This window comes from Perna viridis, chromosome 3, assembly GCF_037379345.1.
Source record: "Perna viridis isolate PV_CMFRI_1.1 ecotype Kerala chromosome 3, ASM3737934v1, whole genome shotgun sequence".
Lineage (NCBI taxonomy): Eukaryota > Metazoa > Mollusca > Bivalvia > Mytilida > Mytilidae > Perna > Perna viridis.
This window is the reverse complement of record NC_142447.1, coordinates 23814898-23825877: the sequence shown is the minus strand read 5'-3', so window position 1 is coordinate 23825877 and position 10980 is coordinate 23814898. Positions and strand designations below refer to the sequence as shown.

General features: G+C 33.6%; 2 protein-coding genes across 6 annotated transcripts; both read right to left on the bottom strand.

Moving 5' to 3' along the window:
* Positions 1-2089: 2089 nt before the first annotated feature.
* Positions 2090-4088, bottom strand: LOC148621528 (uncharacterized). Of its 3 annotated transcripts, none has more exons than XM_088576020.1 (3): positions 3937-4088; positions 3429-3578; positions 2090-2760 (listed from the first exon to the last, which is right to left on the bottom strand). In XM_088576020.1, exons 2-3 carry the CDS (start codon positions 3569-3571, stop codon positions 2112-2114), a joined length of 792 nt encoding a protein of 263 aa, XP_088432146.1. In that variant the 5' UTR covers positions 3572-3578; positions 3937-4088; the 3' UTR covers positions 2090-2111. The 3 variants fall into 3 exon arrangements, with proteins under 3 accessions (XP_088432146.1, XP_088432149.1, XP_088432147.1); XM_088576023.1 differs by lacking the exon at positions 3937-4088 and adding an exon at positions 3834-3923; XM_088576021.1 differs by lacking the exon at positions 3937-4088 and adding an exon at positions 3769-3902.
* Positions 4089-9278: 5190 nt separating this feature from the next.
* Positions 9279-10980, bottom strand: LOC148621527 (uncharacterized). Of its 3 annotated transcripts, none has more exons than XM_088576018.1 (3): positions 10888-10980; positions 10284-10425; positions 9279-10027 (listed from the first exon to the last, which is right to left on the bottom strand). In XM_088576018.1, the coding sequence occupies exons 2-3, from the start codon at positions 10415-10417 to the stop codon at positions 9373-9375; spliced, it is 789 nt and encodes a 262-aa protein (XP_088432144.1). In that variant the 5' UTR covers positions 10418-10425; positions 10888-10980; the 3' UTR covers positions 9279-9372. The 3 variants fall into 3 exon arrangements, with proteins under 3 accessions (XP_088432144.1, XP_088432145.1, XP_088432143.1); XM_088576019.1 differs by having other exon boundaries at positions 10884-10908; XM_088576017.1 differs by lacking the exon at positions 10888-10980 and adding an exon at positions 10762-10789.

Genomic DNA, 10980 nt, shown 5'->3' with positions numbered 1-10980 from the left:
CTCATACTTTGTAAGAAATAATTCCAAATCATCTTCCAAATATACAGAGGAAGATATTTACAAAATGCTGGAATTTTCAATCGACAACTTATTTGTCCAGTATAGTTGACGTGTTTTTCAACAAAGGTCGGCATTCCAATGGGAACAAATTGTGCTCCTTTACTTGCTGACCTATTCCTTCACTCTTATGAGGCTGAATTTATAGCTGATCTGATCAGAAAGAAAGAATATCGTTTGGCTAGATCCTTCAATCTCAGTTTCCGCTATATAGATGACGTATTATCATAATTTAGGGGATTTCATACATATCCACCCCATAAAATTCGAGATAAAGGATACTACAGACACTGCGAAGTCAGCCTCATATCTTGACCTACACATAGAAATCGATGATAAAGAAAAACTATTGACCAAACTTTACGACAAACGTGATGACTTTTCATTCACTCTCCTTTCAACTGTGGCAACATCCCTCAAGCAGCATGACACCAGCATGTCATCACTGTCAGCTCAACTGAACGGTTAAATACCATCGTGACAGCCATTCATGTAAACAGTTTTTGTCATTGATACTGTATGCAAAAAGAAAATATCGGTATTAAGTGTGCAACGGCCAGTTTGGGTCTTATGACCTCTTCTACCTGGTGCTGTCTGGGATCATAACCTGTTTAGTGAAAAACTTGCAGTTCTTATTGAGACATTTTAAGTAAATTTATATTGATAAAAATAAAGTAGTGGCAGTTTCGCCGGGGAACTCCAAATTAATTAACTCTAGGGTCAGAATTAACTAAAAAATAATTTTGTGATACTTTTGGGTTTCTTTGTTCAAAAGAGTTGAGTGCAAACAGCAATTCTTTGAAATAAAAAATGTTTCGCTACAGTTACCAAATTAATTAACTTTGTGACATATGGATTTCTTTATGATTTTCATAAGTGTTTATGTTTAAATCCCTGTCATTTATTATTTCTTAGCAATTTTTTTATGTCTGCAATCAAAACTTAAGAAAATCACCTGCTCTATCCATTGAAATTGTTAGAGGATACCAAATTTTATTTTAAAAAAGCCATGCATCGAAATAGCTCCAAAGTTACCAATTGCATTAACCAAAATTTATCAAATTCGTTAACAGTTACCGAATTCATAAACGTTAATACATTTTGAGTTTTAATAAATGTTAATGATATTGATAGAGATTTAGTTAACATTGCTATTATTTTGGAAAGAGGTCGATTATATTACCAATCTATGTCGAAAGTTGATTTGATGATTTGAAAGAGATGTATACAATATGGATTTCCAATAATTTGTGCCGTCTTGTTTTCCTATCTCCAGCTTGTATGTAATTGCTTTCCATAATGTAGATTAAATCGCATATACTGATCGTCTACGTCTCCTGTTTTTATATTTTGGCCTTGTCTATGAATTGTCGTTTTTCGTCATATTTGACCGTAAGTCTATCACATGATAATAATTTATAGTTATTGCCATGGACTTTCATTGTTTTATTGGGTGTACTGTTTGAATTTGCACATCGGTGCATACTAAAAAAAACAGTGTTTAATCCTATAATAAAGATATTGATCTCTTTTCATTGTTAATCTTGTGTGAGATAAAGCTCTTTCATTTTCAATAATGGCTAGTTTTCATTAGTAATTCATTACAAAATAACACACACTGTTTTTAATTTTGTTTCACATTCTCTAGAATTAGGGAAGTTGGCTGTACATAAGTCTAAAAATGAAATTTAAAAATCTGATTTACTATGGCCCCAAACAAAACTCTGCGTGACGTGAAAAATTGAACTAAGCGGCTACAAAAATAATACGAATAATGTTTTGTCAGTAGCGCTATAGGTTTCACCTGACTCATATTATAATTAACAAAATTGGCTGTCATAAAAATTATATGCATATGCAAATTTCGTTTTTTTTTTCAAAATAAATGCACGTTTGTTTTTTATTTTAGCCTCAATATAGATATGTGAAAAATAATGTTTTAGAGAACCTGCATTTATTGCGTGAATAGAATTCATTAGAACAAGTTAAATTTGATTTTAATTAAATCAAGTTAAAAGACCACATGGCAAAATCATTTGTATGGTCAATTTATTTTACATGAAATCATTATAGTACTGACCAATCGTTGTCAAAGAAGACGAATGTTGATGCAATAAACTGACATGCGTAGTAGTGTAGGCATTACCAGTTCGTCTGCTGACAAACCACGAATATCGATAGACATAGTCTGCAGCCTCTAGTCTTGGTAGAATATCCTTCATGTAGGCTAGTTGTGTTGAAGTTCCATGGTTTCCCGGGCATGCAAACTCTGTTAGCCATATTGGTTTATGATAACGTTCCCAAAGTTTCTTTAAATAGTTCATAGTGTCATCTGCATGACAGTGGTAGTCATGGGTAGCGATGTGGTCAACCCTGCAGTCAGGGCAATGCTGAAAAAATGAATCTAGCCATGCGAAAGGGTCCATGTTGCAATGGGAACAATGGGCCACTGCTGGACTGACTAAAATTTTCCCATGGGCTTTACTTTCTATCGTTTTCCAATGAATTGCTGCTTCTTGGGGTGTCATGTTGGCTTGATTTGGATGGTTTGGTTCATTAAACCCTAAGAAGTATTTTGCATTTTGAAGAATATAAAAAGGGGAATGTACGCGCCATTTCCATGCCATTGGAACATAGCCACTTCTGATTGTATCAGAACAATTGATTTTATGATGTTCCCATGGTGACAAGTGGTAGTCGTACCTTTATGAAAAAAACATATGCGTGAATTTCATTTTATCAATTACAGGCTACGAAAACAGACGTAATAGTGCTATCATTTGCCATAATGCAAAAATCAGAGGTTTTAAGTACGTTTTATTGTCAGATATTAAAATGATGTAGAATTTATTTGCCTGCATATTTGTATATCAGTCCCAAATTATTTTTAATAAGTGATTTACCATCTCTGTGTTGTTATTGTTTTATATAGACAATAACGGTACACTTCATATAAAACTGATATACGGACGAGGCTTAAAACCGCGGGAAAATGCCAGGCTATACTGAGTAACTTCAAAACAATGTAACGTTTATGTCTTCATAACAGAAAGTTATATTTAATCATTGACCGTTTTGCATCACACCTGTCAAGAATATATAGATAATGAAGCAATAAAACAGAATAAAATATAAAGAAAGAATACATCAAAAATTATTACATACAAATCTAATGATGATTCAGTTTTACTGCTTTACAATACTGGATGATTGTTTTTAATTTTTGCCCAACGCGACATTACCATTTTGGAAGTAGTTCACATACCATGAGGAGTGTACTGCGTCACAGTTCTAGTTAGTTTATGGGGAAAACATATCTTCCGGAAATGATAAATATACAGTGAAGTTTAATTATTGTTTAAATAACTTACCACCAGTGGACATTATTAAATGCGAATTCATCCCCACATCTGTATGCACTCTCCCCAGATATCACCACGCCTTTTTTGTATGAACCTTCGGTTGACGTGGCCAAGAATAATAATCCAATTAATGACATCATTATAACTGCCATTTGAGCTCTACAAAAATATTTTCGAAGAAAGGATATTATCTGCAAGTGATAAAAATCTAAAAGACATTTATGTTTCTGTAATATTTTTGTCGATAGATACTGAAGACCAGGAATATTGAATTCGCAATTAAGATCGTGCGAAGTATATTTATTTTTCGAAATTACAGAATTCATTGTATGATTAATTTATTATTTACTTATTTGATATTCTGACTCCAATGCAAAACAAATCCAAAAACTGATGAATTGATATGACGGTTACCAGTTTTTGGCAATTATACAAGTTACTATGTATTATTAGTAACCGTATGTAGACAGCTAGTTCAGAAAATGGGTAATAAAGTAGGCAAAGATATTATACTTACATTTCAAGGCTTGACGTCAATCTGTCCAAAGATAGAAATATTGATAAGCACTATTAGTATTGTCTCACTTTATCGACAGTACACAATGTACTGTATGATTTTGACGAAGTTAGAAATAAGGACGACTTAAATTTCAACTAGCCCTGTATATAGTTTCTTGAGTATGGAATAAAAAAGCACCAAATTCCGAAGTAATCGGATAATTCAATCATTTAAAAATCCAAAAAATATGGTTTGAACGTGAAAAAAAGAAACAAAGACGATCTATATACATAATTAAATCAAATAAAATGTAATACATTAACACGCTTGCGCGGTTAGCTAACAGTAAAATGTCTTTTATATATATTTAGTTACCTTCCTAAACATGTACTCTAAATGATTAAAATTTATATGAAGAAACGCTTTGATACAATGATATTATTTTTCTCTACTGATTTTCAGTTCGTTAATTTTGTTATTGAATACACCATAGTCTGACCAACTAGGTTGCCAAAAGTACATTTATGTAACGTCCCCGTGCAGGTCCGGGTGGTAAAAGAATAGGCCTGCAGCAGCGCTAAGCTTGTCGTAAAAGGCGACTAAATTGTGCTCAGAAACCTAACCGGGGGCTAGGCGCTCTGCCCACAGAGCAACTGGGATGTGTGCCCCAGGTGGTGGAATGGGGTAACCCTGGCATGTTACATGCAGGGGTTGTCAGGCTATAATACGGAAAACCTGACCGCAAACCATAGTGGTGCACCGTGTTGGGAAATATGCCACGTTCCTCGCGCAGGAGGCTAAATTGCCCGACCTTACCCATCCCCCCCTTTTTCTAGTGGTAATCAAAATTTGTCGACCTTGTTGTCCTTGTGACCCATCCTTTTTTTATCATTTCATGTTCATTTTATCATCCATTTCATGTACATTGTCTGAATATAGCTGAAATATTGCTGCTCGGACGTTAAACCCCAACAAACAAACAAACAAACATTTATGTAACGCCTTATCTTTCTGAGGGTTACCAACACTTTTCTTGTTCTATCCTTACAGTGCGTTAGTTACGATTAATTATCTCCAAGTATTCAAAAATAGAATATTAACATTGTTTTTCTTTAGTTTGTTTTATTCATTTTTGTTTGTTTGTTTTTTATGTTTTTAGAAGGGGGTATTTTATCTTTTTTTTTTCTTTCATTTATATCATAAATATTTTTATTTTGGTTTTGTTTTGTTTTCGTTTTTGTGTGTGTGCTTGTCAATTACTTTTCGCATATAATGTTTATATTTAATAAGGCATACTTATATACTTCGTGTACTTAATGAGATGGTAATTATTTTATGAATGTCTTCCATGTTTTGACATGCTACAAATTGAGCCTAGTTTTTCAACAGATCCAAAATTCTCACATTAGTTCTATGCAAAACCAAAAAAAAAAAACATTCAAACCAAGTTTGGTTTCAATTAGTCAAGTAGTGTTGGAGGAGAAGAGTTTTGAAAAATTGTTAACGGCGACGACAACGGACGCCAAGTGATGGCAATAGCTCATAATATCGATTAGCATATGTTGCAAATGGAAGACTATTACAATGTAGTTATTATCATTGTCCTCTTAACGTGCGAGGTATAAACGAAAAAGGGAATTAGTATAGCCGGGGCTGATACATACATTTGCGGAGATGAACAAGCTTTTACTAATGCCCATTGGTGGTAACTGTCCTTCATTCGTTTGAACTGTTTTCTTTAGCACTTTAAGATTCAAGGGTTATAATGATAAAATGATATCTGGCGCCTTGAGCAATTTGATGACCAGTAAAATTTGATTGTTATGCGTTGCTGTATTTCAATACTCCTTGTTGTCATTTTATAGGTACGACTGGAGATTTAACCCAACAGAGCACCAGCTGAAAAATTGTACAACAGCACCAAAGTCTGGCAACAATGTTCAATGTTAAGTTATAGTTATGGGCAACATCTCTATTGTGGCGAAATTTGAAATCAATTGGTGGTTAATTTGAAATGTCTTCATGTTACGGAATATCGATAGAATGTCACCAATATATCTGAACAGTCCGTGCTTGTATGAGAAAGGGTCTTGAATGAAGACTTTAGCAATAGCCTGATATGAATCCGGTGTGCAATTTACAACGTCTGCTGTGTCAATTAACTGTATTCAATTGCTTTTGATAACAATGCAGTTTTCCTAGTTCGTTTTTTCCAAAAATTTCCAAAATTTGCAAGATGAGCACCACTTTTTAAACTCATACCGAAAACGCCTACTGGAGTTTTTGACACACGCAGTTGATCCCGGTGAAATCTTCCCTAATATATCGTTATGCGTTGTTGCCATTCTATCAAGTATGAAGATTTGTAATCCTTCAATACTGAATTTAAGAGTCAAAGCAACACTTTTAAAATCGTCTATTTCCAACTAGTTCATTCTGAAACCTAGCGCCATATAAACTATAACGGTAAATGATATATATCCTATATCTTAGATACATATCGGTCGCAATGTAAACAATGACTCGCTCAATTGCAATATTTTATCAAATATTGTATGCTGGTAAATGCACGTTAAATAATTGATTTTGTTTGAGTTCAGAGTTTTTAGTAAGGGAAAATAACAACAACACCTTACAGGAGTTAAGTACGGAAAGAGTGTATGTGTTGATTGAACATAGTGTTCATGATTGTATAAGTAGGGTACAGTTTTCTTTGCTTTTTTAAATAAGGGTAACAACAAAATTACCGAACACAAATCCGATTCATAATCAAGTCAAGTCTAAAATAAATCTGGCAAATAGGTATTACACCGTCGGAGCAGCTGGTACCGCAATGGTCCTTACTTGGTACAGGCACTTCAAACAAATGGTTGGATAAATCTAGGTTTTTCAGCGCGCAAAACCTCCCTCTTCCATTGTGATGTGACTAGTACACCAATGGTGATTAAAAAGCATTTATTTTCATGCTTTTGTCATAATGGTAAATCACCGGTCACATCAGCACATAGAACATTTTACAAAAAGGCCAAACAAAACAAAAACAGAAACAGAAAACAATAATTACTCATTGTTTTAGAAGAATGGACTGATATCTCAAAAGAAATTGTAAGAGACCGTTTAAGACGCATTTCCTCAAATCCTTTATTTAGGAGTCTGTTACGCAGATATTTATGGCGTTCAAAGAAATCAGAGTAGCTAGTCCTTGCTCTACTCTAGCGAATCAATTGTGAAATATTAACACCATATGTAGGAGATGGAGGAATATTTTTGCAATGTTAAGGAAAATTTATGATATTAAAATTAAAGTCGTCTCCTTAATCACAAACCTTAGTGCTTAAATGACCACTGTCGTCAAATTCGAAATGTAAGTCCAGCAAAGATGCAAAACAGGCTGTTTCTGTAGTCTCATTTATCCCGAGCTCTAGTAGATATATTGACGGTAACCATTTACCAAAATAAGGGTTGTTGATTGATAATAAATCATAAATATGTGTGTATGTAATTTAAAGAATTTTGCGTCTTTTAAATTTTTGTTCTTTACAAGGTTTTGAAGAAATCCAGTCTGGTATAGGTATAAAAATAAATCGGCTAGGAGAGGTGCACAATTAATGCCCACTGGAATGCCAACTTGTTGAAAAATAGCTCCTCCAAATGTGACAAATATGTTATCAATGAGCTAGAAAATCAAGCATATCGCAAATCTGCTTTTCTGTGTAGCACACTTTGCCTTAATATGATGTTTTAGAAAAATATTTGGATTTGTAACCGAGAGCAACATAATTTTTTTGAAACATCAAAAGGAGGTAGTATTGTAATAAGCCTGTTGTTTATCCTTCATGCGGAAAATATCTTCGTAAGATGAATTGACATCTCCTTCGTGGAGCAAGATGAAGATCCTGCAATATACCTTTCTTTGTATGGATTCTTATGAAGATTGGGAATCCAATGCAAGTAAGGTAAGTCAATGAGTATAATCCTTTCGTCATAGTTGGTCCAACACATTGTATTTGACTGATAAAATGCCATGAGGAAATGATTTAAACCTATAGTCCAACCAATTACATTCACAGCATAAGTTTCACTTTGTATTTGGGTGCAATATTGTTAATAACAAGAACGTGTATGAATCTGCACGAAGTATCGATGCTGAACGACCATTATCAATCCCTTTCTGTCTGTATGTATCTGAATTTGTTTTTGCCTTCATTGATATGTTATGGTTCATAATTTTCCATTTTGAGAAATTTATATTTACTTTGACTATAATCTAACCTAGTAATTTTTGTTCTCCATACATGGAGTGTAAAGAATCTATAAGCTCTTCGATATTTTTAGTTGCAAAGATATGCGGACAGTTTTATATACATTTAAATTATGACATTTAATTTAAATCTAATTTAAAATGGATGTCGGTGTCCGTGCTACTCAAGTCTATTATTTTAGATAATTGATTCAATCAGATGTATTTTCATGTCACTGTTGGAGAAATAAAGATATAGTGAGCAACTCAGAACTCCTCTTAAAACTTAAAGTATGGTCCTGGCGCACTGGATAGATGAGTATCTATCTCGCCGTGTAAAATCTGGGCTAAATAAGACGTGTAAAAGAAATAAGTTTTTTTAAGAATAAATAAAAAAATTGAACAACATGCTAAAGAATAATTCAACTGCATTTACATGTTCTATAATGTTTAACGATAACTTTGTTTGTATACAGTTATATATAACTTACTGATTCTTTTGGCATTGTAATTAAACACTGTGTTTTTGTTCGTTTTGTGTGAGGGTCTGAGGGAAGATGAGTTGAAATAAAGTATTATTATCATTATTATTAAATTATTTAGGAACATTCATGTCGAAGATGGCTACACCAAAACGATCAACAAGTTGATGTCGACTGTACACATTTTAAATTCATGACTTTTAACTTGTTGTCGCAAACAAGAGTAAATTGTCCATTGAGAATAAAAAGCCTTTAAATAAACAAATATTGTAGTTTTTAGTATTCCACCTAAGTCGATCTCTAATATTATGTCAAGATATAAATCAGATTTCTCAATGACTGTAGTGTCTTCAATCTTATGTTTTTTTTTTTCGATAGATGCGATATACATATAACTGAATCTTGATTATTCATTGATAAAACGCCACCTACATTGCGAAAAAGGACCTGACCAAATGCATTTGTTCTTTCAAGTAGGCGTCATAAGAGTGAAAGAACAGTTCCGCAAATAGAGGGACACTATAAATTCTAACTGCCATACTTTCGTCAAACTGACACAATTGACAACTTGTTGAGTACAGTTCTTTGACAAAATATATATTTTTGTACGAAGCTGTTTGCATGATAAATCTTCAAAACAAATTATAACTTGTATTCATTAGGCTACGGCATATTTTTTCTCTTGCTTAGAACATATCTTGCTGAACTAGCTTTTACAGTTTACTTGTTTCCTCAAGAGAAATTATTGTAAAAGTGTCCAAGAGTTGTTAACTGGGCAGAATGTTGATGTAGCAAACTAGCTGCTGAAGTAATAAACCCGTCACCTGATGTTCTGCTAACAAACCAGGCATAGCGGAAAACGTATGGCGCAGCCTCAAGCCGTGGTAAAATTTCTTTCATGAACTGTAGTTGGGCATTTACGGAATGGGACTTCTGACATGCAAACTCTGTAAGCCATATTGGTTTGTGAAATCTGTCCCAAATTCGTTTCAAATGGTTCATTATCTGATCTGCATTACACCAGTAAGCATGCGTTGCAATATGATCAACTCTACATCCGTGGCAATGGTTGAAGAATTGTTCTAACCAGGAAATTGTATCGTACTGGCAGTTTCCACATGGAGCAGCAGATGGGCTGACGAGTACTCGTCCAGGTGAATGGCGTTCAATATTTGGCCAATGTTTGGCGGCAGTTTCTGGTGTAATATTTGCCTGCTCTTTGTGATTAGGTTCATTAAAACCTAAAACAAAATGAACAGTGTTAGGTAGAGTGAAATTAGTCCACGCCCATGGCCCTTTTCCCCACACCAAAGGAACATATCCAGATTTTGGTGCTGTTGTACAATTTTTCAGCTGATGTTCTGTTGGGCTAAGTCTCCAGTCGTACCTATAAAATGGAAAATAGGAATATTGAAACACAACAACGCATAACAATCAAATTCTGACTTCAAAAAGTATTTGATAAAGACACAAAATGGAAGCTATTTTACACACATCTCAATCCATAAGTCGATATACTTTATCAATGATATTTTACTTGTCATCAACTTGCCCAAGGCACCATGTATCATTTTATTATTATAACACTTATAACTATCTTAAAGTGCTAAAGACAACTTTTCAAACAAATGAAGGATAGTTACCACCAATGGGCATTAGTAAAAGCTTGTTCATCTCCGCAAATGTATGTGTCAGCCCCGGCTATACTAATTCCCTTTTTCGTTGATGCCTCGCACGTTATGAAGACAAAGATAAGATTAAGAAGGATCAACAGCATTGTAATGCCTGACAAATATAGTGATAACTACAATGTAATAGTCTTCTATTGGCAACATATGTTAATCGATATTATTCGCTCAACGGATAAAATACATAATTTGCAGTATATCAAAACATGGATCGTAATTGACTCTCCAAGATATATATTCTATCATTTAATTGTTATCATTGCACAATTTTATGACTCATTCATCTGAAAGACTTTACTATTTATATTTTATGTTCAATATATTCTCTTGTGTCACACTGTTCTGATTTTTGAACGGTTAAACATGGAAGAAGTTCATAAAAAATTAACATCTTATTAAGTACATGAAGTATATAAGTAGGTCTTATACATACTTCTCATGCCCATATTTGTTAAAACTATAAGCATTATATGCAAAAAAAGCGTAAAAAAAAGAAACAAAAACAATGTTAATATTCTATTTTTGAATACTAGAAGAGAATTAATCGTAACTTACGCACCGTTTCGATAGAATAAGGAAGGTGTTGGTAACCCTGATAAAGATAAGGGGTTACATAAATGTACTTTTGGCAACCTATTTCAAAGTTGGTCAG

Excerpts from the sequence above, each read along its gene's own strand:
- LOC148621528 (XM_088576020.1), bottom strand. The coding sequence starts at position 3,571 with ATGGCAGTTATAATGATGTCATTAATTGGATTATTATTCTTGGCCACG. Across the intron at positions 2,761-3,428 it reads TTTAATAATGTCCACTGGTG|GTACGACTACCACTTGTCAC; the intron begins GTAAGTTATTTA and ends TTTTTCATAAAG.
- LOC148621527 (XM_088576017.1), bottom strand. Across the intron at positions 10,028-10,283 it reads TTTACTAATGCCCATTGGTG|GTACGACTGGAGACTTAGCC; the intron begins GTAACTATCCTT and ends TCCATTTTATAG.